The following is a 17657-nucleotide window of genomic DNA, read 5'->3' as shown; positions in this document are numbered from 1 at the left end:
AGCAAGATTCTTTGTGAGCAGGTAGTAAGAACTTTAGTTTAAAACTGCCCCTAATCACTTTTGATTTTGGGGCAGACCAAAGTAAAGATTTTGGTTGGCAGAGATTGGCTACATCTGAGTTCTGATCTTGCCTTTGTCCCATCTTAACCATATGACTTTGGGAAGCTACTGTTTATCATTCCTGTACCTCAGTTTCTTCTATAAGAGATTATACCCACTTTCCACAGTTGTATTGAGGATTAAATAAGTTTAAGTGCCTAGCACAAGGTTGGCATAATACATGGCATATAACAGGTGCTCAATAAAAGTTATTTCTCTTCTCTCTGTGGAGATCCGCTGCTCAGTGCTAGGAAAGATTCTCCCCAAGCACCTGGAAATAGTGGAGGAGGTGATAGCAGTGAGCTCTGCTAATTGTCTTTCTGCAGTTACAGACCTCACTCATAGAAAAAAGCTGCCATGATCTTTGTCCACTCATTGGCATTTGGTTTTCTAGCTTAACTTTGAAGGGCCACAAATATATATATATAATTTAAACTGGATGACGATATTTTACTTTGCCTCTTCCCCAGAAAAATTTAGCCAGCTTAAAAAATTGCGTACACTGCAAAAGGATAACATGAATGTTTGAGAGAATGAAGGCAAAGGAGAAGCCACAATAGAACAATAATGCAGGGGTAAGATGAGCTCAGCTCTGTAGGCTCGCTCCTAACACTGATCCTCTGATGGAGTCACTCTGGCTGGCCTGCTCTTCTGTGAAAATGCCGGGCACCCTTCTGCCTGTTCTTGCTCTTGCCTCTGCCAAGGACATTTTGGAAGATAATTGCATGACTTCCCCACTCCCTCACTCAGGGCTCCTCTGACAAGCCACACTCCCTGCCCCTTCCCTGTCTCTTTCTCCTCTGATTTATTTGTCTTTTTTTTTTTAAGACGGAGTTTCGCTCTTGTTGCCCAGGCTGGAGTGCAATGGCGTGATCTCTGCTCACCACAACCTCCGCCCCCCAGGTTCAAGCGATTCTCCTGCCTCAGCCCCCTGAGTAGCTGGGATTACAGGCATGCGCCACCACACCTGGCTAATTTTGTAGTTTTAGTAGAGACGGGGTTTCTCCATGTTGGTCAGACTGGTCTTGAACTCCCAACCTCAGGTGATCCGCCTGCCTCGGCACCCCAAAGTGCTGGGATTACAGGCGTGAGCCCTATGCCCAGCCTATTTGTCTTCTTAATACTTATCAGTTCTTGACATCTTTTTTTTTTTTTTTCCGAGACAGGGTCTCGTTCTGTCTCCCAGGCTGGAGTGCAGTGGTGCCATCTCGGTTCACTGCAACCTCCGCCTCCCAGGTTCAAACAATTCTCCTGCCTCAGCCTCCCAAGTAGCTGGGATTACAGGCACGTGCCACCACACCCAGCTAATTTTTGTATTTTTAATGGAGATGGAGTTTCACCATGTTGGCCAGGCTGGACTCCAACTCCTGACCTCAGGTGATGCACCCGCCTCAGCCTGCCAAAGTTCTGGGATTACAGGCATGAGCCCCCGCACTTGACCAGTTACTGACATCTTACTAGTTTTTTTGTTTAGTGTGTGCCTCCCCTCCCCCTACAATGTAAGTTCCGTGAGGGCCTGCCTTGGCATCTTCTTTTACTGTTGCTGTACTCCTCGTGTGTAGGACTGCCAGGTATGTAGTGGATATTCAGTAATTATTTGTTGAGTGAGCACACAGAAGTGCATATCATACAGATCTGCTTACTTGCCAGAAACATACTTCAGATTTGACTCCTATCTCTTAATGGTGAAAAGAAATAAAAAAACGCAGGAGAGTTATAAGATTCACTGTGTCCATCAGGCAAAAACAAAAAGCTTATTTAGAAGAAACCTGATATGAAACTTGAAAGAAATGTTTCTTTTCAGTTCTCAATGAGTAATAATGTATGATATGGTAGAGAAGATTCCTGAGAGGATCATTACATTATTTATAACAACACATTTTGTCCATTTTTAATTTGGATTTTATTATATTCATAGCTTTATCTTTTTAAAAGTCAAAATTGGCCGGGCTAGTGGCTCATGCCTGTCAACCCCAGCACTTTGGGAGGCCAAGGTGGGCGGATCACCTGAGATCGGGAGTTCGAGACCAGCCTGACCAACATAGAGAAACCCCATCTCTACTAAAAATACAAAATTAGCTGGGCGTGGTGGCGCATGCCTGTAATCCCAGCTACTTGGGAGGCTGAGGCAGGAGAAATGCTTGAACCCGGAAGGCGGAGGTTGCGGTGAGCCAAGATCACACCATTGCCCTCCAGCCTGGGCCAGAAGAGCGAAACTCTGTCTCAAAAAAAAAGGTCAAAATTATTTATCTTTGAAATCATGTATTAACTATTATTTGTAATCCACTATGATTAAGACAGAATTTGGGGCTGGGCACAGTGGCTCTCACCTGTAATCCCAGCACTTTGGAAGGTTGAGGCGGGTGGATCACGAGGCCAGGAGTTCGAGACCAGCCTGTCCAACATGGTGAAACCCCATCTCTACTAAAAATACAAAAATTTGCTAGGCGTGGTGGCATGCGTTTGTAGTCCTAGCTACTCAGGAGGTTGAGGCAGGAGCATTGCTTGGACCTGGGAGGCAGAGGTTGCAGTGAGCTGAGATCACACCACTGCACTCCAGCCTGGGCGACAGAGTGAGACTGTCTCAAAAAAATAAATAAATAAAAGAGAATTTGGCTGCCTTTGGTGAGCAGTTAATACCAATCAAAAGGAAATTTAAGATTGAAGTAGCTGTAAAGAGTGATGAAGACCCTCATTCCCAGGAAATCAGTTGCCATCTTTGGACAAATCTCAATACCAGAAACTGATTTAAGAAGAAAAGGTTGGGTGCGGTGGCTCGTGCATGTAATCCCATCACTTTGGGAAGCTGAAACAGGAAGATCTCTTGAGACCAGGAGTTCAAGACCAGCCTGGGCAACATAGTGAGACCTTGTCCCTACTAAAAATTTTTTTAAAAATTAGCAAGGCATGGTGGTGCACACTCGCTCGTAGTCGTGGCTACTCAGGAGGCTGAGGTGGGATGATTGCTAGAGTCCAGGAGTTCAAGATTAAAATGAGCTGTGATTGTACCACTGCACTCTAGCCTGGGTGACAGAGTCAAAATTTATCTCAAAGTAAGTGTTTAGATTGTGGTTTTTGTGCATAAATGAAAAAAATAAAAAGAAGAAGAAGAAAAAAAAAGATAAAGCACATAATACTTTAAACATATTGATGCATATGAGTGAGATGGGAAGAATAAATTCAAATTTCAAAGTTGGAATTAATATAGGTATTATTATTTTGAAGGGGAAATCTCAAACCTTTACACTAAATCAAAGAAAAAAATTCAAAATTTCAACCAGTCACCAAAGAAAGTGAAACACTACGTATCTACATGAGTATCTGAAACAGACAGAAACTAGACTAACTGCCATGAAATTAAATTCCATTAAAATATTTCATTGAAATCCCATTGAAATACGTTAACGGCCAGGCGCAGTGGCTCACTCCTGTAATCCCAGCACTTTGGGAGGCCGAGGCGGGCGGATCACGAGGTCAGATCAAGACCATCCTGGCTAACACGGTGAAACCCCGTCTCTACTAAAAATACAAAAAATTAGCTGGGTGTGGTGGCAGGCACCTGTAGTCCCAGCTACTCGGGAGGCTGAGGCAGGAGAATGGCGTGAACCCGGGAGGCGGAGCTTGCAGTGAGCCAAGATTGTGCCACTGCACTCCAGCCGACAGAGCAAGACTCCGTCTCAAAAAAGAAAAAAAAGAAAGAAATACGTTAACATATTCTGGTCTAAAAGGAAAAAAGATTTAACTTTGTAATCTATGTAAGTTAGAATGCATATTCTATTTAGAGAGTTGATTAAGTAACACTGATATTATTTTGTGAGGTTTTTTTTTTTAACTTTTAAGTTCAGGGGTACAAGTACAGATTTGTTACCTAGGTAAACTTGTGTCATGGGGGTTTGTTGTACAGATTATTTCATCACCCATGTGTTAAGCCTAGTATCCATTAGTTATTTTTCCCGATCCTCTCCCTCCTCCCACCCTCCACCCTTCTATAGGCCCCAGTGTGTATTCTCCCCTATGTGTCTGTGTGCTCTCATCATTTAGCTCCCACTTATAAGGACATGTGGTAGGCTGGGCACAGTGGCTCATGCCTGTACTCTCAGCACTTTGGGAGACCGAGGTGGGTGGATCACGAGGTCAGGAGTTCAAGACCAGCCTGACCAACATGGTGAAACCCCATCTCTACTAAAAATATAAAAATTAGCTGGGTGTGGTGGCGCGTGCCTGTAATCCCAGCTACTTGGGAGGCTTAGGCAGGAGAATTGCTTGAACGTAGCAGGCAGAGGTTGCAGTGAGCCGAGATTGTGCCACTGCCCTCCAGACTGGGTGACAAAGCAAGACTCTGTCTCAAAAAAAAAAAAGAGAAAAAAAAAAAGGACATTTGGTATATTTAGTTTTCTCTAGTGCCATCCATGTCCCTGGCAAAGGACATGATCTCGTTCTTTTTTCTTTTTTTTTTTTTTTTTTTTTTTTTTTTTGAGACGGAGTCTCGCTCTGTCACCCAGGCTGGAGTGCAGTGGCGCAATCTCGGCTCACTGCAAGCTCTGCCTCCCGGGTTCACGCCATTCTCCTACCCCAGCCTCTCCGAGTAGCTGGGACTACAGGTGCCCGCCACCACGCCCGGCTAATTTTTTTGTATTTTTAGTAGAGATGGGGTTTCACCGTGGTCTCAATCTCCTGACCTCGTGATCCGCCCGCCTCGGCCTCGCAAAGTGGTGGGATTACAAGCGTGAGCCACTGTGCCCGGCCTTTTTTTTTTTTTTTTTTTTTTTTTGAGACAGAATTTTTGCTCTCTTGCCCAGACTGGAGTGCAATCGCGTGATCTCTGCTCACTGCAACCTCCGCCTCCTTGGTTCAAGTGATTTTCCTGCCTCAGCCTCCTGAGTAGCTGGGATTATAGGCGCCAGCCATCACACCCAGCTAATTTTTGTATTTTTAGTGGAGACAAGGTTTCACCATGTTGGCCAGGCTGGTTTTGAACTCCTGACCTCAGGTGATCCACCCACCTCGGCCTCCCAAAGTGCTAGGATTATAGGGGTGAGCCACTGCACTCAGCCAATCTCATTCTTTTTTATGGCTGCATAGTATTCATGGTGTATATGTACCACATTTTCTTTATCCAGTCTGTCATTGATGGGCATTTGGGTTGATTCCATGTCTTTGCTATTGTGAATAGTGCTGCAGTGAACATATGCATGCATGTGTCTTTATAATAGAATGATTTATATTCCCTTGGGTGTGTACCCAGTAATGGGATTGCTGGATCCAATGGTATTTCTAAAAATAGTATTGAACCACTGTATTTCATGGAGAACAACACAGTGTGGTCAGTTAGACGTGCTGTGCTATGGTGTCTTGTCTTGATCCCTGCTTTTTTGTTTGATTATGAACACAGGGCTCACGAGCAGCTAAATGTGAAACGTGAACCACTCCAGCTCATCCAGCCTCAGTTTGAGACGCCGCTGCCAACCCTTCAGCCTGCGGTGAGTAGGTGTGCTTGGAGGGGGGATCCCACTGCAGAGCCCCACCGTTGCCCTTATCTTGTCAGCAGGCCTTCGCCGTGGTCCCTTCCATGTGCCATTTGTGGCACTCCTTGTGGAGTCATAGTGCTCTGTCTCTAAATATACATGGACACCAAATTTGTTAATGTTCTATAGAGACTTCCATGTGGTATGCTTCCAAATTGAGGAATCAAGGATGTGGCACCTTCTGGCTATTAAACATTTCCTATTCCCATCTTGTAGGGTTGGAAGGCATATATGAGATTTCTTGGATAAAAAGGAAGAAAACTTTGTACTGCCATTCCAGGTGTTGGGGCCTGATTCATAGCATAATTCTCACAGCCCAGGGGATAGTTATGGCTATGTGTGTAAATAGGTTATTTTTCAACATTTCAGTCCAACATTCACTCAACTTGCCTTTAAAATTACCTTGTCTCATCACACTCTGAAATGTTATGAGCCAGTTGACTTGATCTTGCTTGGTAGCTTGAAATTGGCCATGGTGAGAGGATTTACATTACAGAAAATGGTAAATGCTACAAAACAGGCCTTCAGTTTTGTTTTGAAAGTAGTTAAACATTTACCCGCGTACCATTGGTTCATACCTACAAAATCTGACTCCAAGTTCAATACTTTCTACACTAATCTGCATCTGGTTCTCCAAATAACTTCCATCCCTAAAAACTTATGATTAAATGAGAAACAAGTTGTACAATCAAATGTTCAACACAAACCTAAGCCCCAAGCTTTGTGTCATCGTTCTGAGTTAATTAGCATTGGTATGTCAGTTTGGTCAGTTTAGTGGTAATTAGAGCTGGTTCCACTTGGTTGTTTACAGTGGGCTAATAATCTTTCTTGATATGGGTCTAATGGGTGAGGGTAGACGAGGTGATGGGAGTTTGGGTATTTCATCCTCAGGGAAGAGCCAAGTTACTGTTCTGTAGGGATTTCCATGTGGTGTGGTTCCCAACTGAGGAATTAAGGATGTGGACTTCCTTATTCTCCTTGTGTCTCGTCACTGTTAGTTATGACTTTGGACAAGCTCTTTCTTGAGAGACTTTATTTCCTTTACCTTATCCTCCCTTATATCTAAATGATGACTTTATTTCCTTTTAGGTTTTTCCTCCCAGTTTCCGGGAGTTACCTCCTCCTCCTCTGGAGCTGTTTGATTTAGATGAAACGTTCTCCTCTGAGAAGGCACGGCTGGCTCAGATTACCAATAAGTGTAAGTTTGGCCAACTTTTTTTTTTTTTTTTTTTTAGACGGAGTTTCACTCTTGTGGCCCAGGCTGGAGTGCAATGGTGCGATCTCGGCTCACTGCAACCTCTGCCTACCAGGTTCAAGCAATTCTTCTGTCTCAGCCTCCCGAGTAGCTGAGATTACAGGCATGTGCCACCACGCCCGGCTAATTTTTGTATTTTTGGTAGAGACGGGGTTTCATCATATTGGTCAGGCTGGTCTCAAACTCCTGACCTCAGGTGATCCACCCGCCTCGGCCTCCCAAAGTGCTGAGATTACAGGCGTGAGCCACCACGCCCGGCCTAAGTTTGGCCAACTTTTAAACTTTGTTTTCTCTTATGAGGTTTATTTAATTGTGAATTTCTGAGAATTGCTATGAGAGAAAGCTTAGAGTTTGTTTAGGGAAAACAAAATATGAATAGGAGTATAAACTTACCATTCTTATTTATGTCATGTAAATAATGTTGGTTGTTCTTCTCGAGGCTATTTAATTCAGTGAATTAGAACATAGTGCCAAGCAGAAAGCCAAAGGTCTCAGCTTTGATCCCTGTGAGTCCTTAGTTCTGACCTATTGAGAGACCATAGAATTAATCTTGACCTTGGCTGCCACTTAGCAAATCTCAATCAGCAGTCATAGGAGCAGCTAAATAAGGCAATTTGAGTCGGGTCCCAAAGAATCATAGAGACTTCAAATTGGACAGGATCTGAGAGAGAGCCAAGTGTGCCCACCTTTACATGTGGATGAAGAAATGAGGCCCCAGGCCACACAGCTCCATGGTGAGTGGTCCTCCTGACTTTTGGTCTGGGCCTGCTCCTGACATGAATTGCCTCCAACACAGCAAATGGGTCAGCACATATATGCTCAGAGGCATAAAATTAACCATCCACTTTGAGGCAGTGACCCCACTCCTGGGAGTCTAATCTAAGGAGATTATTTAATTTTTTTTTTTTTTTTGAGACAAAGTTTCACTCTTGTCGCCCAGCCTTGGGTGCAATAGCACGATCTCGGCTCACTGTAACCTCGGCCTCCTGGGTTCAAGCGATTCTCCTGCCTCAGCCTCCCAAGTAGCTGGGATTACAGGCGCCCACCACCACCCATGGCTAATTTTTGTGTTTTTAGTAGAGATGGGGTTTCACCATGTTGGCCAAGCTGGTCTAACTCCAGACCTCAGGTGATCCACCCGCCTCAGCCTCACAAAGTGCTGGGATTACAGGCGTGAGCCACCGCGTCCGGCCAACTTCTACACTATTTATTTTAAAAATACAATAAACTCGGGAGGCTGAGGTAGGAGGATCGCTTGAACTTAGGAATTTAAGACCAGCCTGGGCAACATAGCATGACCCTGTCTCTAAAAATATATTTTAAAAAATAACAATTTTTAAAAATAGATAAAAACCATAAATTTGGGAATAGCTTTAATGTCCACTAGCAGAGTAATGTTCGTAAACTGTGTCACAGTCATTTGGTAGGAGAATATGTAGTCATTATAAAAGAGGTTCACAAAGGCTAGGGAATGACACATATGACACAGACAGAATTTAAGAGAGAATCCTGAATGAAGAAAGCAAGATATAAAACTGCATGTACAAGAGGATACCAGCTATGTCAGCAACATCCGTATGTGCCCAAAGCCCAGAAAGGAGTAAGCAAAATGGAAACAGTTCAGTGTAAATGAAGACCTTACTGCATCTCTATTCTGTGCCAGGCATTGCTGTGGGTCCTGGGCAGTCAAAAATGAGCAGGACATAGTGATGAGTCCAGGAGGAATCACGGAACGGTGAAGAAGCAGAAGCTTTGACTTGGCATTTCTGTTTCTAGCAACTGTCCTATGGAAATCCTTGTAGAAATGCAAAACAAAAAAGACATAGATATTAATTATAGCATTCAAAAAATTGGAAACAGTCTAATGGTCCATCCATCAGTAGGGGGATTGGTTAAAGAGTATGAAATAAGCCTGGGTCACATAGACCCCATCTCTGAAAAAAAAAAAAAAATTGCCTGGGCACAGTGGATCGTGCCTATAATCTCGGCACTTTGAAAAGCCAAGGCAGGAGGATCAGTTGAGGCCAGGATTTCAAGACCAGCTTGGACAACATAATGAGACCTTGTCTCAAAAAACAAAAAAAAAAGGCTGGGTGCAGTGGCTCACGCCTGTAATCCCAGCACATTGGGAGGCCAAGGTGGGCAGATCACCTGAGGTCAGGAGTTCAAGACCAGCCTGACCAACATGGAGAAACCCCTTCTCTACTAAAAATACAAAATTAGCTGGGTGTGGTGGCGCGTGCCTATAATCCCAGCTACTCAGGAGGCTGAGGCAGGAGAATTGCTTGAACCCAGGAGTTGGAAGTTGCGGTGAGCTGAGATTATGCCTTTGCACTCCAGCCTGGGCAACAAGAGCGAAACTCCGTCTAAAAAAAAAAAAAAATTTAAGTAGCCAGGTGTGGTGGCGCATTTTTATATTCCTAGCTACTTGGAAGGCTGAGGTGGGAGGATCACTTGTGCCCAAGAGTTGGAGGCTGCAGTGAGCTATGATACACCTTGCACTCCAGCCTGGGTGACAGAGGACCCTGTTTCTGGAAAATAAATAAATAGAAACAAAATAGAATATTACATATTTGTTAAAAGAAAAATGTAGCCTGGGTGCAATGGCTCACACCTATAATTCCAGCACTTTAGGAGGCTGAGGCAAGAGGATCACTTGAGACCAGCCTGGGCAACACAGTGAGACCTCTTCTCTATAGAAAAATAAACAAAATTAGCCGGGCATGGTGGCTCACTCCTGTAGTACCAGCTACTCAGGAGGCCCAGGTGGGAGGATTGCTTGAGCCTAGGAAGTCAAGGCTACAGTGAGCTAAGATTGTGCTACTGCACTCCAACCTGGTTAACAGAGCGAGACCCTGTCTCAGAAAGAAAAGGTCAGGCGCAGTGGCTCACACCTGTAATCCCAGCACTTTGGGAGGCCGAGGCGGGTGGATCACAAGGTCAGGAGTTCAAGACCAGCCTGGCCAAGATGGTGAAACCCCGTCTCTACTAAAAATAAAAAAAAAATTAGCCGGGCGTGGTGGCGGGTGCCTGTAATCCCAGCTGCTTAGGAGGCTGAGGCAGGAGAATTGCTTGAACTCGGGAGGTGGAGGTTGCAGTAAACCAAGATCACGCCACTGTACTCCAGCCTGGGTGACAGAGTGGGACTCCATCTGAAAAAAAAAAAAAAAAAAGAAAAGAAAAGAAAAAAAATGGAGGGCATAAACTTTGACATGGAATGTCCATAATACATCATTAAATGATGAAGTCCGTAGTTGGTGGCAATAGAACTAGGATGAAAGATTGTTACAGCTGTGAGTTCGAATGTCTTAGTAAAAAACATACATTTCTATCATAACTTAAAATGCAAATCAGAGGGAGAATAAACAAATTACAAGGCCGGGCGCGGTAGCTCACGCTTGTAATCCCAGCACTTTGGGAGGCCGAGGCGGGCGGATCACAAGGTCAGGAGATCGAGACCACGGTGAAACCCCGTCTCTACTAAAAATACAAAAAATTAGCCAGGCGTGGTGGTGGGTGCCTGTAGTCCTAGCTACTCGGAGAGGCTGAGGCAGGAGAATGGCGTGAACCCGGGAGGCAGAGCTTGCAGTGAGCCGAGATCGCGTCACTGCACTCCAGCCTGGGCGACAGAGCGAGACTCCGTCTCAAAAAAAAAAAAAAAAAAAAAACAAATTACAGCCAGGCGCAGTGGCTCACGCCTATAAGCCCAGCACTTTGGGAGGCCAAAGCAGGTGGATTGCTGTAGCTCACGAGTTTGAGACCAGCTTGGGCAACATGGTGAAATATCAAATGTCTCAAATACAAAAAATCAGCCAGGCGTGGTGGTACACACCTGTAGTCCAAGCTACTTGGGAGGCTGAGGTGGGAGGATGGTTTGAGCCCAGGGGGCAGAAGTTGCAGTGAGCTGAAATCATGCCACTGCACTCCAGCCTGAGTGATAGAGCCAAACCTTGTCTCAAAAAAAAAAAGGAAGAAAGAAATTACAGTATAATGTGAGAAGGGCAGTAATGGCTGTCTATCCTACACGTAGGGCTCCAGAGGATGGCTTCACAGAGCTATGTTTTTTGTTTTTTTGTTTTTTTTTGAGATGGAGTCTTGCTCTGTCGCCCAGGCTGGAGTGCAGTGGTGCAGTCTCGGCTCACTGCAAGCTCCGCCTCCCAGGTTCACGCCATTCTCCTGCCTCAGCCTCTCCGAGTAGCTGAGACTACAGGCGCCCGCCACCACGCCCGGCTAATTTTTTTTTTGTATTTTTAGTAGAGACGGGGTTTCACTGTGGTCTCGATCTCCTGACCTCGTGATCCGCCCGCCTCGGCCTCCCAAAGTGCTGGGATTACAAGCGTGAGCCACTGCGCCCAGCCCACAGAGCTATGTTGTTGGTGGAATTATGGGTGATTTTTTTCTTTAATTTTCTTTCTATAATATTGTTTGTTTTTTGCGGTTTTGTTTTGTTTTGAGACCTACTTTTGCTCTTGTTGCCCAGGCTGGAGTGCAGTGGCACGATCTTGGCTCATCACAACCTCAGCTCACCACAACCTCTGCCTCCCGGGTTCAAGCGATTCTCCTGCCTCAGCCTTCTTGAGTAGCTGGGATTACAGGCATGCACCACCATGCCTGGCTAATTTTGTATTTTTAGTAGAGACAGGGTTTCTCCATGTTGGTCAGGCTGGTCTCAAACTCCCGGCCTCAGATGATCCACCTGCCACAGCCTCCCAAAGTGCTGGGATTATAGGCGTGAGCCACCACGCCCAGCCTTGTTTTGTTTTTGAGATGGAGTCTTGCTCTGTCGCCCAGGCTGGAGTGCAGTGGCGTGATCTCAGCTCACTGCAACCTCCGCCTCCCAGGGTTAAGCAATTCTCCTACCTCAGCCTCCCGAGTAGCTGGGATTATAGGTGCATACCACCATGCCCGGCTAATTTTTTTGTATTTTTAGTAGAGACAGGGTTTCACCATGCTGACCAGGCTGGTCTCGAACTTCTGACCTCATGATCCGCCCACATTGGCCTCCCAAAGTGCTGGGATTACAGGCGTGAGCCTTCATGCCCGGCTGTTTTTTTTTTTTTTTTTTTTTTTTTTTGAAATGGAGTCTTGCTCTGTCGCCCAGGCTGGAGTGCAGTGGCGCGATCTCGGCTCACTGCAAGCTCCGCCCCCTGGGTTCACGCCATTCTCCTGCCTCAGCCTCTCTGAGTAGCTGGGACTACAGGCGCCCGCCACCACGCCCGGCTAATTTTTTGTATTTTTAGTAGAGACGGGGTTTCACCGTGGTCTCGATCTCCTGACCTCGTGATCCGCCCGCCTCGGCCTCCCAAAGTGCTGGGATTACAAGCGTGAGCCACCGCGCCCGGCTGTTTTGTTTTGTTTTGTTTGAGATGGAGTCTTGTTCTGTTGCCCGGGCCAGAGTGCAGTGGCTCAATCTCTGTTCACTGCAACCTCCACCTCCCCAGTTCAGGTGATTCTCCTGCCTCAGCCTCCTGAGTAGCTGGGATTACAGGCCTGCATCACCACATCCGGCTAATTTTTGTATTTTTAGTAGAGAAGGGTTTTGCCATGTTGGCCAGGCTGGTCTTGAACACCTGACCTCAAGTGATCTACCTGCTTCAGCCTTCCAAAGTGCTGGGATTACAGGCATGAGCCACCACACCCAGCCAATACAATATTGTTTTAGTAAATGCTATTTTTAATTTACCCATATGCTTTTCTCATAGTCATCTTTGTTGCATTCAGGGAATGATAATTTGATTTCCTACTGTTGCACCTGTGCTTTCTAATGTAGGAATACTAGATCTGAGGAATAGGAAAGCCAGTACCAGTCCAGTTTTATTCTGATTAGCAGTGTCACACTTCTGTCCTAATTTATAAAAGCAGCACATTAGAGAGCTCTAGAGTTTTTCAGTGTTGAAATCCTGTAGTCACATTACTTTAGGAAGAGGTGAGTGATCTTAGGAAATGTGGAAACATGATAGGGCATACCTGAAACACACTAAGTCTGTACTTTGGGAAGGGCAGAAGTTAAGAATTAATCTAACTACTACTCCAACTGCCGTAGGTACTGAAGAAGACCTGGAATTCTATGTCAGGAAGTGTGGTGATATTCTTGGAGTAACCAGTAAACTACCAAAGGACCAACAGGATGCCAAACATATCCTTGAGCACGTCTTCTTCCAAGTGGTAGAGTTCAAGAAATTGAACCAGGTACAGAGCCTACAAGGCACAGTGTACTGGGAGCCCCTCCAGTACTGGTGTCTTCCATGAACTGTGCTTGTCATGTTTTATGACATTGATTCAGCCTCTAAGTATTTATTAAGCATCTACTAGGTGAACAAAACAGACAATAAACCCTGTACTTATGGAACCTATATACTAGCTGGAGGATATAGACAATAAGCAGTAAACATAAGTGAGTCACATAGGATGCTAGAAAATGGTAAGTGCTTTGGTATAAAAGAAGTAGAGGCCGGGCGCAGTGGCTCATGCCTGTAATCCCAACACTTTGGGAGGCCGAGGTAGGCAGATCACCCGAGGTCAGGAGTTTGAGACCAGCCTGACCAACATGGTGAAACCCTCTCTCCACTAAAAATACAAAAATTAGCCAGGCGTCATGGTGCGTGCCTGTAATCCCAGCCACTCGGGAGGCTGAGGCAGGTGAATCACTTAAACCCGGAAGGCAGAGGTTGTGGTGAGCTGAGATCATGCCATTGCACTCCAGCCTGGGCAAGAGAGTGAGACTTTGTCTCAAAAAAAAAAAAAAAAAAAAAAAATAGAGCTGGGTAAGAGAGATCAAGTGCACTGAGTGTGGCCATGATGACTGGTGAGTATTAAATAGGGCGATCAGGGTGGGCCTCATTGCAAAGTTGTATTGGAGCAAAGATTTGAAGGTGTTGAGGGACTTAGCCATGCAGATATCTGGGGGAGGAGTGTCCCAGGCAGAGGGGAGACATGTGCAAAGTTCCTAAGGCAGGGCTGTGCCTGGTATGTTTGACGAATGGCAGTGATGCCAGTGTGACAAGAGAAGAGAGGAAAGGATAGAGCAGTAGAACATGAGGTCATCACCTTATGTTAGAAATCATCTTTCTCAGGCCAGGCACCGTGGCCCACACCTGTAATCCCATCACTTGGGAGGCCAAGGCGGGCAGATCACGAAGTCAAGAGATTGAGACCATCCTGGCCAACATGGTGAAACCCCATCTCTACTAAAAATACAAAAATTAGTTGGACGTGGTGGTGCATGCCTGTAGTTCTAGCTACTCGAGAGGCTGAGACAGGAGAATTGCTTGAACCTGGGAGGCAGAGGTTGCAGTGAGCCAAGACCACACCACTGGACTCCATCCAGCCTGGTGACAGAGCAAGACTCTGTCTCAAAAAAAAAAAAAAAAAAAGAAATCATCTTTCTCTGACTGTATCCCTGGCCTTCTTTTCTCCATTCTTTGACAGGATTTCAAAACTTGAATGCCCAACCAGTGTTGGTAAATAGACATTCATACACTACTGATGGGAGAATAAGTTGGTTCCACTTGTCTAGAGATATTTTTATAATACTGTTGAAAAGCCCTAAAATGTATATACCTTTGACCCATTCTAATCTTCAGAATTTGTTTTAATATTATAATTCTGAATATGTACAGATTTATCAACCAGGATTCTCAGTGCAGCATTATTTTATAGAAGAAAAATCTTCATCAATAGGGAACTGGTTAAGTATCCTAGGGTACATCCATAAGATTAAAAATGTTTTTAAAAATGTTTGGCCAGGCATGATGGCTCATGCCTGTAATCCCAGCACTTTGGAAGGCCGAGGCGGGTGGATCACGAGGTCAGGAGTTCAAGACCAGCCTGACCAACATGGTGAACCCTCATCTCTACGAAAAATACAAAAATTAGCCAGGTGTGGTGGCATGCGCCTGTAGTCCCTGCTACTCAGGAGGCTGAGGCAGGAGAATTGCTTGAACACAGGAGGCAGAGGTTGGCAGTGAGCCGAGAATGTGCCATTGCACTCCAGCCTGGGAGACAGAGTGAGACTCCATCTCAAAAAAATAAATAAAAAATAAAAATAAAAATGTTTAAGGACTTGGGCCAGGCACTGTGGCTCACGCCTGTAATCCCAACACTTTGGGAGGCCAAGTAGGTGGATCACTTGAGGTCAGGAATTCGAGACCAGCCTGCCCAACATGGTGAAACCCCATCTCTACTAAAAATAAAAAAATTAGCTGGGTGTGGTGGCCCGTGCCTGTAGCCGTAGTCCCAGTTACTCAGGAGGCTGAGGCAAGAGAATCGCTTAAACCTAGGAGGCGGACGTTGCAGTGAGTCAAGATTGTACCACTGCACTCCAACCTGGGCAACAGAGTAAGACTCAAAAAAAAAAAAAAAAAAAAAATGTTTAAGGACTTGGGAATACATTCGTGATACAGTAAATATGGGGTGGGGAGAGACTAAAGAACAGTATATAGAGAGATTCTACTTTCTTTACAGAATACACACAATACACACATATAATTATTTTGCGGCCGGGCGCGGTGGCTCACACTTGTAATCCCAGCAGTTTGGGAGGCTGAGGCGGGCGGATCACGAGGTCAGGAGATCGAGACCACGGTGAAACCCCGTCTCTACTAAAAATACAAAAAAATTAGCCGGGCGTGGTGGCGGGCGCCTGTAGTCCCAGCTACTCGGAGAGGCTGAGGCAGGAGAATGGCGTGAACCCGGGAGGCGGAGCTTGCAGTGAGCCGAGATTACGCCACTGCACTCCAGCCTGGGAGACAGAGCAAGATTCTGTCTCAAAAAAAAAAAAAAAAAAAAAAATTGCATAATAAAAAAATAACATAAAGATATTTATCCTTGGGGCCTGGCACGGTGGCTCACGCCTGTAATCCCAGCACTTTGGGAGGCCGAGGCAGGTGGATCACGAGGTCAGGAGATCGAGACCATCCTGGCTAACACAGTGAAACCCCATCTCTACTAAAAATACAAAAAATTAGCCAGGCGTGTTGGCAGGTGCCTGTAGTCCCAGCTACTTGGGAGGCTGAGGCAGGAGAATGGCATTAACCCGGGAGGCAGAGCTTGCAGTGAGCTGAGATTGCGCCACTGCACTGCAACCAGGGTGACAGAGCGAGACTCTGTCCCAAAAAAAAAAAAAAACAAGATATTCTGGGCTGGGCACAGTGGCTCACGCTTGCAATCCCAGCACTTTGGGGAGCCAAGGCAGGTGAATCATCTGAGCCCAGGAGTTCTAGACGAGCCTGGGCAACAGGAACTCCACCTCCATAAAAAAATACAAAAATTAGCCAGGTGTGGTGGTGTGCACCTGTAGTCCCAGCTACTTGGGAGGCTGAGGTGGGAGGATCATGTGAGCTTGGGGAGGTTGAGGTTGCAGTGAGCCATGATTGTGCCACTGCACTCCATCCTGGGTGATAGAGTGAGAACCTGTCTTGAAAAAAAAAAAAAAAAGATAGTGTTTAATTTTTATTTTCCTTCTGTATTAAAATTTCTGTAGTGGGCCGTGCGCGGTGGCTCACGCCTGTAATCCCAGCACTTTGGGAGGCTGAGGCAGGAGGATCATGAGGTCAGGAGATCGAGACCATCCTGGCTAACACAGTGAAACCCCGTCTCTACTAAAAGTACAAAAAAAAAAATTAGCCACACACGGTGGCGGGTGCCTGTAGTCCCAGCTACTCGGGAGGCTGGGGCAGGAGAATGGTGTGAACCCGGGAGGCAGAGCTTGCAGTGAGCCGAGATCATACCACTACACTCCAGCCTGGGCGACAGAGTGAGACTCGTCTCAAAAAAAACAAAAAATTCTATAGTGACTGTGTCACTTTTGCAGCAAAAAAAGAGTGTTTTTTTTTTTAATGTAAGCAGGCAAAATTCAAGCTTAGGATTTTAGATGCTGAGTGGGAAGACCAATTAGGATCTGAGCCTCTCCTGGAAGGAAGCTGGCTCTGCCGGATGCTCATTTGGCAGTGTTTTACTCTCCACCTCTAGCATGGTGCTGGAGGCTGGGGCCATAGCCGTGAACAAGATGAGTGCAGTCCTTGCTGTGCCTCTCAGAGCTCTGTGTAGTGGGAGACAGAAGTGTATGGGCAATTACCGTGGTCTAAGTGCCATCCACGAAGGGAACCCAGAGATGAGGGTTTTGATGTGGCTGCTCAGCAGTGAACGATGGGATGGGAGGTCAGGTAGGTTCCCAGCAGTACTCACTCTGGTGGCATGCTAGGACAGGCACCCAAGGCCAATGTAAGAAGTCTGGTGTGGTCTTTGCACCAGTGCTTTCAACTCTGTTTGTTACTCATCATGGTGGGTGGTGGGCAGTGGTCACAAGCCCTGCCCTGGTAGGGCAAAAGGATCAAAATTTGATCCTTGGGTTGGATTCAGCCCTAAAGCCAGATATTATGTGTATGTCCTAATTAATGAAGATTCAGAATCTCTAAATTCCAAAGCACTGAAGAATTTACATTTCAGGCTTTATACTGAAATACTAAAATTCTGTGTCTTATTCTCTCATCCAGGAACATGACATCGATACAAGTGAAACAGCATTCCAGAACAATTTCTGAAGACCATGCTTCTTGAAGCTTTTTCTGCCTCCTGATTCTTTCTTTGTAAACTATTTTCAAATTGTTTTTCAACTCCTTATCAAAATTGTTTATACACTTTTTCCTCCATGAGCTATGGAAGGTATATGCATCTTCTGTAATACTCAGATAGGTATAAGATTTTTCAGGCCGGGCACGGTGGCTCACACTTGTAATCCCAGCACTTTGGGAGGCCAAGGCGGGCGGATCATGAGGTCA

At 45.6% G+C, this 17657-nt stretch overlaps 1 protein-coding gene across 3 annotated transcripts in view; it reads left to right on the top strand.

Annotated features, from left to right (window-relative positions):
* IFT52 (intraflagellar transport 52) overlaps window positions 1-17657 on the top strand; it is a 56405-nt gene extending 38748 nt beyond the window's left edge. For all 3 annotated transcript variants that reach the window (XM_030826345.1, XM_030826346.1, XM_030826347.1), the window contains 4 exons: window positions 5492-5579; window positions 6714-6822; window positions 12923-13068; window positions 17373-17657. In XM_030826345.1, coding sequence (XP_030682205.1) covers window positions 5492-5579; window positions 6714-6822; window positions 12923-13068; window positions 17373-17420 — 391 coding nt within the window. In that variant the 3' untranslated portion in view covers window positions 17421-17657. The remainder of the gene's footprint in view (window positions 1-5491; window positions 5580-6713; window positions 6823-12922; window positions 13069-17372) is intronic.

This window comes from Nomascus leucogenys, chromosome 13, assembly GCF_006542625.1.
Source record: "Nomascus leucogenys isolate Asia chromosome 13, Asia_NLE_v1, whole genome shotgun sequence".
NCBI lineage: Eukaryota > Metazoa > Chordata > Mammalia > Primates > Hylobatidae > Nomascus > Nomascus leucogenys.
The sequence above is the reverse complement of the archived record's forward strand: the minus strand, read 5'-3'. Positions and strand labels throughout refer to the sequence as shown.